The following is a 17,188-nucleotide window of genomic DNA, read 5'->3' as shown; positions in this document are numbered from 1 at the left end:
TGACCACAGAAAATAGTGAAAAATTTTATCATTATAATACTTATAATATAGCTGTCTCCCCTTATCTGAGGGGGATATGTTCTAAGACCTCCCCAGTGGATGTCTGAAACCGCAGATAGTACCAAACCCTACATATACTATGTTTTTTCCTATACTAACGGGCAGGAAGCATATAGAGCATGGATACTGGACAAAGGGATGATTCACGTCCCAGGCAGGATGGAGCAGCACGGTGCGAGATTTCATCATGCTACTCAGAACAATGCACAATTTAAAATGTATGAATTGTTTACTTCTGGAATTTTCCATTTAATATTTTTGGGCTGCAGCTGACCGCAGAAAGTGAAACCACGGATAAAGAAGGATTGACTGTACCATACTTACACTAACATTATATAAGTACATTAATATACATAAGTGTATTTCACATTTTACTTCACTTAGGAACTCTCCTGATTAAAACTTTAAAACCAAAGACACAAAAAAAGCCTCATCTTACTCTTTTATTCATAGTACTCTTACAAACAGCACAAATCAACACAGGCTACCTGGAAACTGTGGATGCAGATGAATAGTGGAAATGCCTGGAGAGAGCTGGGGTTGACTAGGCTCAAGTTTGGTTTTCTCTTGATCCAATGAAGGTATTTCCTAGATGGTTGTATTAAAAAGAAAAAAAGAAGAAAACAGAAAGTAGGAATTTTTACTTTCCACATATTACTATTTTTATAAATTTTACTCTTAGAAAGGCAGCAAATATCACAGGTACACAAAAACTTGGGCAATTGCTTGAAATTTAAAAAAAATGAACCGTTGCTGTGCTGCTACTATACTAAGCCCTTGAGTTTTCCCAGCAGTGCTGATATGTGCACACACCCTCACCCATTTCCCGGGGGCCCAAAGCAAAAGGTCTCTTCAGATATTTTAAACGAATGCCTTGGCTCAGGGGCCCACGTTTGGTCTGGAACAAGGCAAAACTGACCCCAGAGGAGAACTCCACCATCACCTCATTCACATGTGGCTTCTGCCCAAATAAAATGTCCAGCCACACTTTGCAGATTAAGTAATGGATACAGGTATGCCATAACAAAGAACACCATACATTAAAATACAGTAAGCCGGTCAGTCATTACAGTAACTTTACACCTCCACCTCTCAGAATACTGGTAGTCAAACAGCAACAGAAAAATAGGGACCTGGAGGAACACCTCACACATCCTGTTGACCACTCCTGTCCTCTGGGCCAGAAGCAAAGAAACAGACTGGCACTCAGGGCTCAGTTTCCAGTTACAGCTCCTTAGGGCTCCTGCAAACTGAACAATCGGGCTAGGTAAGGATCTGAGACCTCACTCACACCACTGTGGGCCCAGAGCGCTCACATCACCACTCCTGGTTAAAGCACTCCTTGCTTTAATCACTGTCATCTTCCAGAAAGCCCACTCCCCTGGCCTCTGTTTCCCTTTTACCTTATCACCTTTTCTGCTTTTGATAAAATAGATATCCTGCCTGAGTATGCCATCAAAGACCCAATTGTGTAGGCATGAGTGGTTATATGGTAACTCCATTTAGATATTCCACAAATTCCTCAAACCCATCCCTTCCCCAAAGCATCCAGGCTCTGCTTCCACCTTCTTCATTTCTATTAACGCCACAGCCATTAACCTGTCCAGGTTTAAAGTCACTTTTTAGTACCGCTCTTTCATTCCTCATTCCAAGCCCTGCTCATTTCCACTATTCCTTATATTTGTTCACCTTTTTCCACGTCCATAGCCCCCATTACCCTCGTGTGCACTCACTCTCTCATTCTGTTTCCTGTGGTCATCTAATCGACCTCTCAAGCTTCCTCTTTCTCCCCATCTCAGTTAATCCTGCTGTGATGCGTCTTCTAGAAACATTGAGCACTTCTTACTTTTTCCCACATTTCCCCCTCCTTTTTTTCACAAGAGTATGAAATACGTATAAAAAAATCATATATCAGATTGTACAGTCTAGAAATAAAAGAAGATTCAAATTCAGTAATAAAGGTAAGAGCAATACTTGCTCTAACATTTAAGCAAGACCTTGGACTCCCAAAAGGTCGGGGGCTCAATTATCCTTTTCTGTTTGCAGAGACGCAGTAGCCAGGGCTACTGCTGTGACTGGCTGGGCAATTCCATGGAGTTGCATCTTTGCAAGTTTCTTCTGTTCACATTCTGTGACCAAATGGTTCAACTCTGCTGCACTGTATCCAATAAGAGTCTTCAAGTCACAGACAAACTTGTATACAAATCTCTTGCCTTGAACTTTACAAATCATGTCCCCATCATAATAATACCTTAATGCACGACTAAGTTTCTCATAGTTCATTGTAGGTTTATTTTTACGTTGTCCCCATTTTTGTGCAACCAGTTTGGGCTGATTTAGCTTAAGTTCTCCTTCATCACCAACCCAAGAAATGCAGTCTCGAGCATCCTTGTCAGTAAGAAGTTCTAGCAAAAACTGCCACAGTTGGATTTGGCCGTTGTTTCCTGTTCTGTTCCCAGGTGAACTTCTATCTTCTCCTGAAATCCTTGGAGCTCTTTGTACTTTAGCTGCCTTTGCACTACTATTTATAGCTTTAATGGCTGTTGGTGTAGCAGACTGCACTGATGCTGGAATAATTTGCACAGGTTGATCAACTGTAGCTATCTCATTCATCTGTTGTTCTTGGCTTGCCAATACATATTTTCGAAGAAGTTCCAGATGACTCCAGAGAATTTCTTCCCGAGGAACCCGCTGAAAAAAATCTTCTTGGTTGAGACTACAGAGTTCTCTTCCGGTAATATTCAGCGTAGTGAGGTCTATATCGGTCATGCTGAATTCCTTCATTACCCAAACCCCCCAATGCAGGACTTGGTCTGTGCACCACTGTATGGGATCACAGGGTACCCCAAGACGTTCTTGCTTTGTCCTATAACCTTCCAGGGTTATAGGACAGGGTACCCCAAGACGTTCTTGCTTTGTCCTATAACCTTCCAGGGTTATAGGACAGGGTACCCCAAGACGTTCCTTCTTTGTCCTATAACCTTTGTCCTATAACCTTCCAGAGCAGCAGCCCATCTCGTCACTTGTCCTGAGGTTTCACCTGAAATGGTTGTAATGTGTTTTATGCCATCAAGAGTTATCACTTGAGTTTCCTCAACAAGATGTGCTTCTGCTTCGGCATCTGGATCAATACCTACTTCAACTGTTTCCGCAGGTTTAACAATTTCCAGGATGTTTAGCTTTGGTTCAATTCCTTGGTAAGAAATTACCTGTACACTAAGCTGTACAGGTCCATCTGTCTTTACTCCTTGGTCAACTAAACTTCGTTCTGGATCCAGCTGGATATCTTGCAGGCAAATTTCATGAGCATCCAAAGAACACTGCAGTCTTGGTTCTAGTAGTTTCTTTAAATTGCCTATTGGCTCATTGATGTCTATGGCCTGGCTTACACATTCAGCTGGAGTGTAGGTTTGTTCAACAATGCTTTCTTCTGGGCACTCTGGTTTCTCTGTTCCATCAATCTCAATTTCTATCAACTCCTCTGCTTCTCTTTTCGTCATGATTGAAGTATTTCAAAAGCTGACCCCTCCACTTCCTCCTCCTGTTTGGTTTCTGTCTCACCTAGAGCCATCCGGTCGCCGACTGTCTCCGAGACGCTTCCTGTCCGGTGAGTCTCCCCCTCTTCTTAAGAATACAGACTAGCTTTTCTATTATCTATTAAAAGGTGACCCCAGTCAGTCTCAACTGCAGCCCACCCCCTGCAGCCCATGGTCAATGCTAGCAAGGAGCAGACCATGACCAGATGTGAGTCCACTCCCGCAGCTTACAGACAGAATTCCACACCTGCCCCCCTACCCCCTACTCCCCGCCCCCAGCAGCATGGGGCGGCTGACTTCCTACTTCCTAACCAATGTCACTTCTCCACTTGACAAGTACGGTCCAGTTGAGGAGGAGGGTATTTCCCCACCGACTGCAACTGCAGTTTGGTGTTCCAAGCCTTCCAAAGCAGCGTCCCCCCCCACCAAGTTCTCTTTCTAACGGAGTCTCCCCTGCTCCCCTAATTGACCTCTTGCTGTCCCCTCCCTCCACTGCACCTATGCGCACGTAATTTCCCATCAAGGGACCACCCTGCTTTCTCTTCATCAATCTTTAATATCGTGAGACCTCTGCAAAAAGTCAAGCCCGCAAAGCCTATGGCTGCATTTTCCCCACTGCCTCCTCTCCAAATAAACTGCAGGAAAAGTACACAAGCAAATTCTCAGGCCCTCTTTCAGATCCTTTATGAGAGTTACCATAAACTCAATCATAGAGGAGAACAAAATCAGATACGATGAGGTTGTCAGGGAGCTGGCTGGCCCACTCATGGGCTAAAGGATTCCTCCCACTCATCACCCAGAACGAAATTCAAAATCAACAAAATTGCAAACTACTGTACATCACTGATCTTTGGAAATGCTACCCAAGAGCTGCAAATATGCATATCTGTTGTACTTCTTTTGGGGTCAATATAATGTAACATTTTTCCTTATTGGATGCTATCAGTCTAAAATCGTTCCTTTTTTCTGGATTCTTTCAGCACTTTTAACACTTATGTTATTCTATCCCCCTATTTATAAGCTAAAGATTTACAAAACTACTTATAATAATTCACATATGTATATGACCCATCTAAATCCTAATAATTACTGCATTCTTGCCAACTGAATGAACACTGCACAAGTGTATAAACCATTAATAATTACCTAATTTTCATGTTACCAATAAAGAAATATTCAGACAAGGAACAATATTACATAAATAGGACAGAGCTCCAGCAAATGCCAGTATTTTCTACTGATAAATCTCACAATTCATAGCCTTCTTCTGGTGCCAAAAAAAGATAGATTAAAATTTCTCTAAAATTTTAAAGAAGTAATATCCCAGCGTTTGATTATAAATTTCAAGGGTAAGCTCTGCTCCTACTCCAATTTAACTCAAACATGCACGTCAAATATTAGCTGAACTAAGAAGTACATCACTCAGTATATATATGCACTCTGAGAACACACAATTACATAAACATGTCAGAAGCTTTCTTTCCATAGACGGTCCAGGCCATGAACTGACTCCTTGAATTTCATTTAAGCCCCTGATTCCCATCAGTCCTATCGTTTTTTTCTCCCTAGATTTAAGTTCCATGAGAACAAGGAGTTTTGTCTGATTTGTTCTCTACTGTTTTCCTAACATTCAGAGTAGTGCCAGTTATACAGTAGGTGCTCAATAAATATTTACTGAATGAATGAATGCTATATTTCCTTAAACGAAATAATGCATAATAGACATGTTACTGTATTTAACTCTTAAAAAATCACACATAATCTAGAAGAATGTCATTTTGAAGGTAACAAGAGACGACTTGCAAACAATGAATAAATTACCTTCTCAGGAGGTACAGTTGCCACTAAAATCAAAAAAGAAAGAGGGACATTAGTACAATTTAAGACAGTCCACTACATAATATTTCATTTTCTAAAAAGCAGCAAAAGTTCAGTATGTCTCCAACAGGATTAAGAATCAAACTAAATCAAATGCAGAATTATGGTCATCTACCATTTTGGAGAATTTTACACGACTGACAGGGGAAAAGTATCTGTGCTATGTCATTCCTCAATTACAGGAGATCAGGTAGCAGATGTGATGAAGTTCTTTCCAACTCACTTGCTAACTAAAAAAGTTAAAGGAGGCAACACTTCCTGGTACATTGTTTCATGCCTAATCTCAATTTTGTAGAACTTCCCACACCTTGGAAAACAAACATATTCATTATACTTATCCTTAACATAATAAATAATGTTTGAAATGCTTTCTGATGTCACTGTTAAAAGAGAACGCCCTGTTTCAATAAGAGACCAAAGAAAGGGTGCTGCATTCTTAGTGCGTAGTGATCTTTAATGAAGCCCTGTGAGCATTTTCAGGAAGATATGCTAACAAGATCATGAAAAGAATCACAAGCCAGCAAGATCCAATGAGAGATTAGCATCTGTATGTTGAACAAATCACAGGTTACACCATCATCGACATTATTATAGGGTGGTGGCGGGAGTGATTATGCCTTTCTATTTTGAAACACTTTTCAAAAATCAGTATGTAGAATTAGTCCTTGAGCCTTAGATCAATAATCACAGGGATTTTTCTCATGGGTCAACGTCTCTATAAACATTAATATAAAAGGTAGATGCATTAACTTGTAAAACCAATCAGGGCATCCGATTGTTAGCACTGCTGCAATGTTCTTGTGGTTAGAACAGTCAACTTTCTATCCTGTCTAACCCACCACCAAGAAACTCTTGAGGCAGAATCTGGACCACAGCCCATTTCCTCCTGCTTGTGCCAAGGCGGAGAAGGTGCAAACATCTGGCCAAGTGCACAGGAGCAAACTGGCCAGCACTGTCAATTCTAGGTGAGGTCCTACCTCGTCTGCCTAACCAAGGAGAAATGCAGCGAGTGAGAGAGGGGAATAAAATAGGCTAGAACACACAGAGGTTCAGAGCCCTGAAAAGAGACCTCTCTTCCTTGCCAAGCTCCCAGGGCCTCACTAACCTGGGCACCTTCTCCCCTCACAAAACCCATAAATGGACACCCTGAATTCTGACCTAAGAATCAAGTGTGAAAGGCCAACAGGAGCTTTATTAAAGCCAATACCTATTCCACACAAAGCTAAGATTTTTGTTCCTCCCATCTGGGGTGAGCACTTTTGTGGTGACAAAGATATCCAAAGTATTGGACATGCTGGTTTCTATGGAGAGACGGAGATAGATAATCCCTCTTTCTGAACCAGAGAGTCAAAGCCCCTTGTCTCTTGTCTCCCTCTGGAGTAGCCGGCCTTAACCACTTCCTCGGAAAAATGTGCTCTTTGGTCATATCACATACTCTTTGTATGACATCTGCAAGTCAGTTGCTCTAAGTCTTGGTTTCTCAAAATGTAAATTAAAAGACTTCACTAGGTGATCTCCAAGATCTCTTTCACTGATCCCGTCTTTCTTCACTTTGCTTCCCCCATCCCTGACTGCCTGTGAGACTCTATTTCATGGACGCTCAGTTGACGCTTTAACTTTTTAAAGTCTGTGGATTCCATTTTTTAAAGTAAACACATATTTATTAAATGGCCCTGTAGGCACAGAAATGAATTCAGGCTACTCCCTGAAAAATGTGAATCACTCTCCAGGAATAAACACCAAGAAAAAGTAGCTCCCAAACACACGACAATGTCCTGAGATGACCGTGGAATACTGCCACCTGCTAGGTACAGACTACTCTGCAGCAGTGGTTCTCAATCAGGGGTAATTCTGCCTTCAGGGGACACTTAGTGATACTTGGACACCTTCTTGGTTGTAGCAACTGGGAGGGGGAGCGTGCCACTGGCTTCTAGGGGTTAGAAGCCAAGGATGTTGCTAAACATACTACAATGCACAGAGCAGCCCCTCACATCAAAGAACTATCCACCCCAAACTGTCAATAGTGCCGATGCTGAAAACCCCTGTTCTACAGGTTATAAGCAGGGAAACCAAAGCAAAGACCCACAGACGGATGGCTAGGTCCGCGATCCATTTCCACTCTCACCTTCTGGCTCCGCCGCTCCTGGCCCCTGTTCCCGGGAGAAGGTCAGGGCCTCCACTGGCTCTTCCTTGGCTGGGAGAGGTGGAGGATGAGTACTTTTAGCAACAGGTTGAGTGTTCTTTGGCTTGACAAATACAGGTCCTTTACCTACATGGTGATGGATTGGCCTGCGTCTATGAACGCCAGATACCGTATAACCCATTCCACCAGGACAGATTTCCTTAAAAGCAGCTAGATTTGGGATGGGAAAATATTCCTTTTAAAAATCTAAAAGTGCAAACTTATACAGAGGAAAACAGCATGATGAATATCTCTTAATAAATCATCACTAATATAGTTACATTTAAAAACTTCAAAAACAGATGCAAAATGCTTGAATTTCTGTCAAACTTGCATATTTACAGAAAAAACCCAACCCTTTCTTTTACTAAACATTTCTCCATCTGTTAATTCCTTATCCTACCCAATCAGAATTTTATATATATATATAGCATATATAGCATATAGAGGGCACATATTTTATATATATTAACATATGTCAGCTACAAATTAGGAGATAGCATACATATCATATTTTCTATTTAATATTCTATATCATATCATGTATTACACACATAAAATATATGTAATACATTAGATTTTTAGGTACAGAACATACTATATATATTATATATATCTCAGGGGGAGTGTAATATCAGCAAAAATCAGACTGTTCCCTCTTGCTTTGGTCTAACTTCACTAGTTATTAACCAGGAACTCAGTAACATCTAAGTTAAATGACTAGCAAGAAGGTTGAAAAAGAAAAAGAAATCACTATTGAGGGAAATGAGGTGCTGAAATCATCCTAATTTGTTTCCAGTTGAAGAAACCAAAGGACTCAGCCAGGATGGAGGTTATCAGCTGACATGGGGAGGCTGGTTAAGAAGGATTGAAACAGGGCAAGTGGCTCTGAAGAGAGATTCTCAGGATGGTGAAAAGGAATCCAGCGAAATACACATGCTAAAGAGATGACGGGTAGAAATAAAGGAAAAAAGGACACGCCAAGTTAGAACGTAGGTATTTTCAAGGAGAGGGATGACAAGTGAGCAAAAGCCTGACCATGACCAACTGGTCGAATTATCCTGAGGGCTAGGAAATATTCTATGCACTGGAACTGCTATTCCCGCCAGGAAGGTGGTTTTGTATGCTTTAAAAAAAAAAAAAAAGGTTGACTGGGGACCTGTGATTTGCTAGCCTCCATCGCATAATCGCCAGGAATGAGTCAAGGGGAAAGACAAGAGAGGCAAGGCAGTGTGTGGCCCGAGGAGGGACGATCCACCTAAGCCCTTTGGTGTCAGCGCTGGAGGCAAGTTACCAAATGCAGACACCAAGGAGCTCATGGTCAACGTTTTTATTTCTACTTTTAAAACTGAAAGTAAAATAAGTCACTTTTCACTTCCACTGAACAAGAGATCTCCTCTTGATGTTCTGGACCTAAAATTAGCTCTTGGTAAAAATAAAACCCCCAAATACTCCTTAAAACATGCTAAAATTTTTTTTTCTAAGGATCACACATTAAATGGTAGAACCTCATTTTTATGTTTAACTATGAAATACAATTTTCATCTGGAAGAATAGATGTTTCTAGCAAAAATGTTTTTCTATCAAATATTTGAAGCATGAATGAACTAAACATTACTCTTATGAAAATCACCATACATCCAAAAACTGGTTAAGTGCCAAAATTTTACCTTTAATATTATTTTCAAACTTAGTTACTGCACTTTATGGAAAAGTCTTCCGCTGTTACATTTACCGTCTTGATCTATGCTTCATGTAAGGGTTACAAAAGCTATCAAAATTGAACTGAAAGTGGGTCTGTGAATTATCAAGATCATGAATTTAACTGATTATTACTTTTTAATACTGAGAGGATCAGATCCCACAGGAGGATACTAGGGCCTTCTGGAGATGTGTCAAGTTACCCAGTAAACCAAACTACCATCAACATTATACTGTCTCTGCTTTACCAGTTCTTTCTGATCCTAGCCATCAACAAACATGGCTCACGCTAGTTAAATTTATATTTAAAACTTGTCTGCAACAGTGCAAGTTATAGGCTTAAGACATTAAATGGCCCTGTGAGAGTTAATACACTTCCCTATGTGGGAAGCACCTTATGGAACAAGAAACTGAGTAGACTTTTTTTATGCCTACCCCATGCCAGTGAAATTGGGGCCACTCCTTTTTTGATAATATCATGCCCAGTATCTGCAGGTATATTTCTTTCTCTTCTCTTTAACTCTACTTGACCCTGCCTGAGAAGTTGGTGACTCCCTGGTATAAGCAAGGCACTTCGATAAATTTATGCTTTCAGGGCATCAGGCCATTATGTACTCAACCGAAGGATAAAGAATCATCACTTCTTAATATTCAGCTCCCACCCAGAAGGTCATGGGAGTTTGGCAGGATCTGCCCTTGAGTTATTAATCTTCATAGCATAAATTCAATCAATGATATTCATAGTGAATATAATTTTCTCCATTTCCAACTGGAGAAATCAAGCACAATGTTCTTAACAGGACCTGAGAGGCACCTGTTCAATACATGAGTGAAAGAGTTAACCTGCACCAGGTCTAGTCGCTGTGCAGGCGGTGAGCAATCATCAGGAAAGTGCAAGTCCAACAGGGCCTTCTGGTCTCTCCACACTTTCAAACAACAGACTTAGGGCCCTAGAAGCTAGGGATAGAACGCAATGGCTTTTCTTAACATCCAAAAGGAAGTCTAATGTTACACACAAATGGGAAAAGCTCTTTGCATGTAATTTTTCCCACCGATTCAACCTCGTATGTTCATGGTTTTTACAAAAGGGATAAAAACACATCACATTATTAATAACTAATTTTAAAAGTCAGAAACCACAAATAACCCAAGCTGCCCAAATCATCCTGTGTGCTTGTGTGGCCGGGAATGAATGTGAGCGCACAGCGGGGCATGTCTTACCTGTGCCTGGAAGGGGACATTTCTCACAGTGTGGGCCCCAGGCCTTGCCCACACTACAACAGCAGAGCTGCTTGGTGAGATGAACAGACAGGGGGTGCATACACTGCCTTCCGGAACTGACAAGTCGGTAACAGGGCCCTTTCTCCTCAGAGATCACAGGGGTATCCGCTGAAGCAGAGAGATAAGGCCTGACGTCACCCAAGAAACGACAAAACCCAGTTCGACATTTCACATAATAGTAAAATGAACCTAAAAGTTTGGATTAGAAATCATACTTCAGAATAAATCTGTCTAGATGTAGGGCTTTACCCTTCTTGATTTAGGGTCAGTTGACCAAATGAGTTTGACAGTCAGGACATCCAACGTCCCTGTCTCTGTCTGGTCCCTTCTTCCATTTTAGTAAGTGTTGAAAATCAACTATGTGTGCGTGAGTGAGAACAAATAATTTCAACCAAAATAAGCCTGCCCAAATAAACCTAACTACAAAACCTAATTATCACAATCACTACCTCATTTGTTGTCCTGTATTTAGCCATAAGAGAGGTAGTTCTAGGGCAGAATTTGGTAAACAGCCAGGTATCACGGAAAATCAGGAACTGAACATAGTAGATACTACAAATCAGCTATCACTCTTCTTGCTTGGAGGACCGTGAGAGCCTGCAGGGCCCTATCTGGTCTCATCCTAGGCTAGCGACCAGCAAATGGGAGGCAGAGGACAGCTTCTGACTGGCAATGCCACACAAGGCCCCCGGTCCAGCCAGACAGCACACCAGAGAAGGAACGGATGACATCCTCAACCCCTCAGGAAACATCGCAAAAGCACATCCGCCCACAGTCATGCAATACCTAAGTCCTCATTCTGATTCTTCTTCTATAAATTTAGTAGATGAGACTTCATTAATCTAACAGCTACTGGGCACATAGGGCAATTATGAGAATAAGAAAGACATGGCCCTGCCTTCACAAAGATCATTTTCTAGAGTAAATGTGCATGGAGAATGTTCTACGGAGCCAGTTCCAGGCCAAGTCCACACTGCTGAATAGACCAAGCTTGATGGTCACCTCTCTGTTCATTCCCCATGTCAACAAAAGCTCTTCTCTACTGCATCACTGTCCAAATGAGCTTTTCCCAATTTGCCTTTCCATTACTCAATTCCTCTAGCACCTGGCATTTCCAAATCACCTTCCTTTCCCGCTCAGAGCTAAATTTTCATTCTCACAAAACGACTGACATCTCTGCTACAAGAAACAACCTGATTCAATGAAAGCACTACAGCACAGTGAAGAGAGCAAGGGTTTTTAGATCCAGACAGACCTGGGCTCACATAGTGTGTCCACCACTCGCCAGCAATATAACCTAGGGAAGTCACTTTGACTGGCTGCAATGGTTTACGTGTCAACTTGACTGGGCCACGGAACCTAGATAGCTGGTCAAAGACAGGTCTGAATGTTGATGTGAAGGTATTTTTCACATGAGATTAACATCTAAATTAGTAGATTTTGAGTCAAGCAGATGACTCTCCAGGATGTGGGTGCGCCTTATCCAAGCAGTTGAAGGCCTTAGGAGAAAAAGAGACTAATCTCCCCAGAGGAAGAAGGAATTTTGCCAGCAGACAGCCTTCAGACTCTGGCTGCAACATTAGCTGTTCCCAGGACCTCCAGGCTGCCAGCCTACCCTGCAGATTGGGGCTTGCCAACCTCCACATTCATGTGAGCCAATTCCCTAAAAATCCCTTCTCATCCACCCACGCTATTGGCTCCATTTCTCTGGAGAGAATGCTAACTCATACACGGGCTGAGCCTCAGTAACTCCCTCACTTATAGGTGACGAGCTCAACGTATAGACTCAAGATATCACATGCTAAACATCTGCTTCAGAGTAGACACAAAATACACGTCAGCCTGCCTTATTAAGAAAAGCAGGTGTCTCCATCCTCTCAGGGGCATCTGTACACGACTTGATCACTGCTGTAGTGGTAGAATTTCAACAAAGTGAAAACAGTCGAAAAAAGGATATGGGTGAGTTGGAGGGTGGAGCAGAGGATTGAGGGGAGCAGAGGAGGCCTTCCTAAGGCTTCAAAACTTAGTTCCTCTAATAAGGCCAGGTTTGCCCAAGACTACTAAAAATGTGGTAAAAGGGAGAAGTCTGAGTCTTTTCCTCCCCCTTCTCCTACTCACTTTCTGGAGTCTGTGCAAGTCAGCTATGAAAGATTAAAGGTCACAGAAGAAAAGTAAAAGAAAATTTATGAGTATGGTTATTACCTCCAAAAGGATAAGTTTCTGGAATGACTGACCATCAATTATATAGCATATGGGTGTGTGTCTGTCTCTCTATATAAGTTGTATAATCTTAAGAACATATACATAGTTCTAGGATAATCAGCTCACCAAGGATTTTGCTCCAAAATTTCTTCTCCAACCAAAGTGTTTGGAATTCACAACACATATTTCCATAGAAACAACGTCAGGTCAACTCACAAGAGCCTATTTTACACGTGGTAGGGATTAATTATAACACTAATTGCATTAAGGTTAGTTCTAGATCCCAAGAACAAGGGCCATTTAAAGCAGAGCAGAGTTTCCCCAAACCCTGGACATTGGCAGACGGTGACACTGGCCCCTTGTGCTGACTTGTCCACACTCGCTCCCTGGTATCCACCTCGCCCTCATATCCAGGGTAGTGATACTACCTTAGGCACCATCTCTGTTACACTTACTCTGCTCCTCTATCCAAGGACTCTACTTTAAAGTAACATATCAGGCCTACCGCCCAGATTAACCCCAAACTCCAAATCAGCAATTCAGTTTTTAAGGGATTAGTATGTGTATTTGTGTGTAAGTGAATTATAAGAGATTGCTTCTTCATTAAAGCAGGTCTCTGGTTGAGGCTCCATGCGTGGCGCACACACACACAGAAAAAGCAAAATGTTAGGCATTTTATCATGTGGAGAATAATGACAGAAGTCAAGGAAGCTGGGCTTCCCTGGTGGCGCAGTTGTTGAGAGTCCGCCTGCCGATTGCAGGGGACACGGGTTCGTGCCCCGGTCCGGGAAGATCCCACATGCCGCGGAGCGGCTGGGCCCGTGAGCCATGGCCGCTGAGCCTGCGCGTCCAGAGCCTGTGCTCTGCAATGGGAGAGGCCACAACAGTGAGAGGCCCGCTTACCGCAAAAAAAACCCAACCAAACCAAAAAAAAAAAAAAAGAAGTCAAGGAAGCTAATTCCTCCTAAACATCTTCTCCTGAAAGGTCTCTTTTTATAGGTTTTTGTTCTTGCATCATTTCCTAACCCAGAGATTCTCCCTAAGTGCTAGGATACTGGTGTTTTGGTTTTTTTTCCACGACAGCTTCCAACGTACTTCAAGTGGGGGTCTTTAAGGGAATAAGAATCACTGGCTTACAGAATCATCAAAACTCAGCTGTTGGTGTGTCAGGGAACATCAGACCGTGTTGTAACTAAACATTGTGCTTCACCCCAAGTGCACATAATAATAAGCCATTAACTAATAAAAAAAATCTGCTCCTTCAAAGATGGAAGAAATCCCAGGAGAAAGCCATTGGGACGGTCTGGCTTACATACCTAAATTATACTAATGCTCCTATGATTCAAATTTTCTTTGCTCTATAATTATGGGGATCAAAAAGTGTTAATTTATGCCTCCCTCAGATTTCTAACAGGATGTGCCCTTTAAAATGGCCTCTATTTTAATGCCTAAGTCACCTGTTATTCTTTTATCATTTCAAATGACTTATATGGCAATTCACTTATTTCATTAAACACCTCTAGCATTTTCACATTCAACATGATACATAAACCCAGGAACAATATGCTACCTAGAATGATGCATGATTGGTGTTTCTACTGTCTGAGTATCTTTAACCACAGACTGAAAGGCTGGTTGTAAAGGCTAATTCATTAGCATACTACATTTATTATTTAAAATATAATAAACGTGATTATATAGTCTATTGCATCATAAAGATTTACACTATACTAAAAAAAAAAAGTCAATATTGCCCAAAGATTGCTAAAGAATGGGTGGAAATGGGAATGGGACAGAGCAATGAGGAGGAATTACAAAGCGTGCTGGTAGGTTCATATATGTAGGTACCCTGAAATATGGGTTTTGCAGATTGTATTTTTTGTAGGATGTGTTGCTAAGATTCAGGTGCACAGATTCAGGTACTCTATATAGAGGGAAAAACATTTCAGAAGCGTAAACCCTACTAGAAATGCCACATCAGTCAGTCAAGAAAACAAATCTTTTGCTCCTGGTGACAGACATGGGAAAAATCTTCCAAAGAAATAAACATATAGCTCTATACCCAAGTATAGTATTGAATCTTCACCGTATATATCCAATGCTGATGGTGATTACATAACAAACCACCGTGAGAAGGGAAGATGCTATGGTTCTCACATTTGGGCTCCCCAATAATGTATTAACCAACTTATACTTAATTATAGGGTCGTACAACCAACTCTGATTAAACTTTCAAAGCCATGCTGCTCTTATCAATTCAAACATAAATGTAAATATTATTAAGCAGATATAAATTAACCTGGTACTTGGAACAAGTTGAAAAATAGAGAAGACTTGAGGAGACAGCATATAAGCTAGGCTCTCCTACTAGTTTGTTTTCACTCCCCCCCTCCCCCAAACACCTCCAATATCCTTATTCACTTCTTGGATGAAACTCCACATTAGAGTTTCATGCCATTAAAGCTTAAAGTCCCAATGGGATGAGTGCTGGGATGCAGGTGTGGGGAGGAAGTAACACTGTTAGAAGGAGTCTGAGAGATGACTTTCCTAGGGAAGTAAGAGCCCATAGGCACCCTTTTCAGGAAACGGGTTATTAAAAATAAATTCTGCGAGAACCAAAATTTAAAAAAAACAATGATTCTGAGGCCACTGCAGAGTCAGACCAGCATTTTACAGTGAGACTAAATAGTGGCTCCGCTTCAATAGATGACTTGCTCCTGTCAATTTAGACCAGTTTCCTCTTCCTGATTAAAGGCTCAGCTTGTGGAGTGAGACAAATTGAGTTTCAAATTTGGGCTCTACCGCTTATAGGCTGTGGGACTTTTGGAAAGATCCTTAAACTCTCTGTGCCTCAACTTCTTCATTTCTAAAATAGGAAGAACAACACTACAAGCCTCATAGAAATCTGGTAAGTATTATATTTGATAATCTATATAAAGTACTCATCACAGTGCCTGGCACTTAGTAAGTACACAGTAAAGATTACTACATTACTGTCACGGTTTTGGTTGTTACTGCTTTTACGTGGGAGCAAACCGTTGGCACAGATCTGTCTGTACAACCTCAAGGCCATGGTGCTGTGAGACCACTAAGTGAGGAAAACTACAAGCCTAAGCTGAGACAGCCACAGAGGAGGTGGGAAGAAAGGAAAAGGTAGAAAATAGATTATGAAGATCTAATGACTTTCCTGGAGACCAAAGGAGATGACAGAGTCAGAGGTGACACAGAGGCTCCCAGCCTCATTTCTGGGGAGAACAACGTCACCATGGACAAAACCACCAAGTCAGGAAGGAAAGCCCATTTTTCTCTCTCTGCTAGAGAGATCTAGCAGTCATTTACCCAATCAGCTTTATAAAAAAAAAAAAAAAGATCCAGAACTATGAGATCCAATTTGTTAGACCCTAGCCACATACTACTACTTCGATAAAATTTAAATGAGATACAATTTAAATTCAATTCCTTAGTCACACCAGCCACTTGTGACTAGTCTATCACATCAGAAATGTTCTGTATCTGCACTGTCTATCATCACAGAAAGTTCTATTGGACAGCATTGATCTAGCCCAAAAGTCAGCAAATTTTCTCTGTGAAAGGCAAGATAAATATTTTAGGCTTTGTGGTCCATTTGGTCTCTGTTTCAACTTCTCAGCTCTGCCACGGCAGCATGAAAGCGGCCTTAGACAGTATATAAATGAAAGAACATGGCTGTGTTCCAATAAAACTATTTACAAAAACAGACGGTGGGACAGATTTTGCCCACGGGCTATAATTTGCCAATCCCTGATCTAGAACCCTAAAGTTAGAGGCACAAAACCCAATTTTAAACCTCAAATGTCATTTACAAGCTATATGATCTTGAAAAGTTACTTAAACTCTCCTAGTCAGCTTCCTATTATGTAAAATATTTCATATCTCATAAGGAAGCTGCAGAAACTAAAAAGAAATGATGTTCATGAGTATGACTGGCTTTTCGAAGGGATGAGTTCGGCATCTCATGATTTCCAGAGTTAGGGCAGAAGCACATCTTCTCTCTAACCCTCTATTTCTGTCAGTAAGCAGTAAGCACCAAGTCCATTGGTCAAGAATATTATGAAACAGCAAATATGCAGGCTCAAAATTCTTTTTTTTTTTTTTTTTGCGGTACGTGGGCCTCTCACCGTTGTGGCCTCTCCCGTTGCGGAGCACAGGCTCTGGACATGCAAGCTCAGCGGCCATGGCTCACTGGCCCAGCCGCTCCGCGGCATGTGGGATCCTTCCGGACTCGGGCACGAACCCATGTCCCCTGCATCGGCAGGCGGACTCTCAACTACTGTGCCACCAGGGAAGCCCCTCAAAATTCTTTTACCTG

At 41.6% G+C, this 17,188-nt stretch overlaps 2 protein-coding genes across 6 annotated transcripts in view; both read right to left on the bottom strand.

Moving 5' to 3' along the window:
• Positions 1–17,188, bottom strand: part of LTBP1 (latent transforming growth factor beta binding protein 1) — a 427,411-nt gene that overhangs the window by 134,433 nt on the left and 275,790 nt on the right. For 3 of the 5 annotated variants that reach the window (XM_082852057.1, XM_082852058.1, XM_082852060.1), the window contains 4 exons: positions 10,579–10,746; positions 7,600–7,827; positions 5,418–5,440; positions 549–648 (listed from right to left, as the gene is read on the bottom strand). In XM_082852057.1, the coding sequence (XP_082708183.1) occupies positions 549–648; positions 5,418–5,440; positions 7,600–7,827; positions 10,579–10,746 (519 nt within the window). The remainder of the gene's footprint in view (positions 1–548; positions 649–5,417; positions 5,441–7,599; positions 7,828–10,578; positions 10,747–17,188) is intronic. The other 2 variants (XM_082852059.1, XM_082852061.1) reach the window with 1 other exon arrangement.
• Positions 2,083–3,580, bottom strand: LOC309969942 (GA-binding protein alpha chain-like; the record flags this gene model as incomplete). The annotated part of the gene is made up of 2 exons (XM_082852043.1): positions 3,042–3,580; positions 2,083–2,919 (listed from the first exon to the last, which is right to left on the bottom strand). Exons 1-2 carry the CDS (start codon positions 3,558–3,560, stop codon positions 2,083–2,085), a joined length of 1,356 nt encoding a protein of 451 aa, XP_082708169.1. The 5' UTR covers positions 3,561–3,580.

The sequence above is a fragment of the Leucopleurus acutus genome, assembly GCF_964270905.1.
Source record: "Leucopleurus acutus genome assembly, chromosome: 12".
Lineage (NCBI taxonomy): Eukaryota > Metazoa > Chordata > Mammalia > Artiodactyla > Delphinidae > Leucopleurus > Leucopleurus acutus.
The sequence above is the reverse complement of the archived record's forward strand: the minus strand, read 5'-3'. Positions and strand labels throughout refer to the sequence as shown.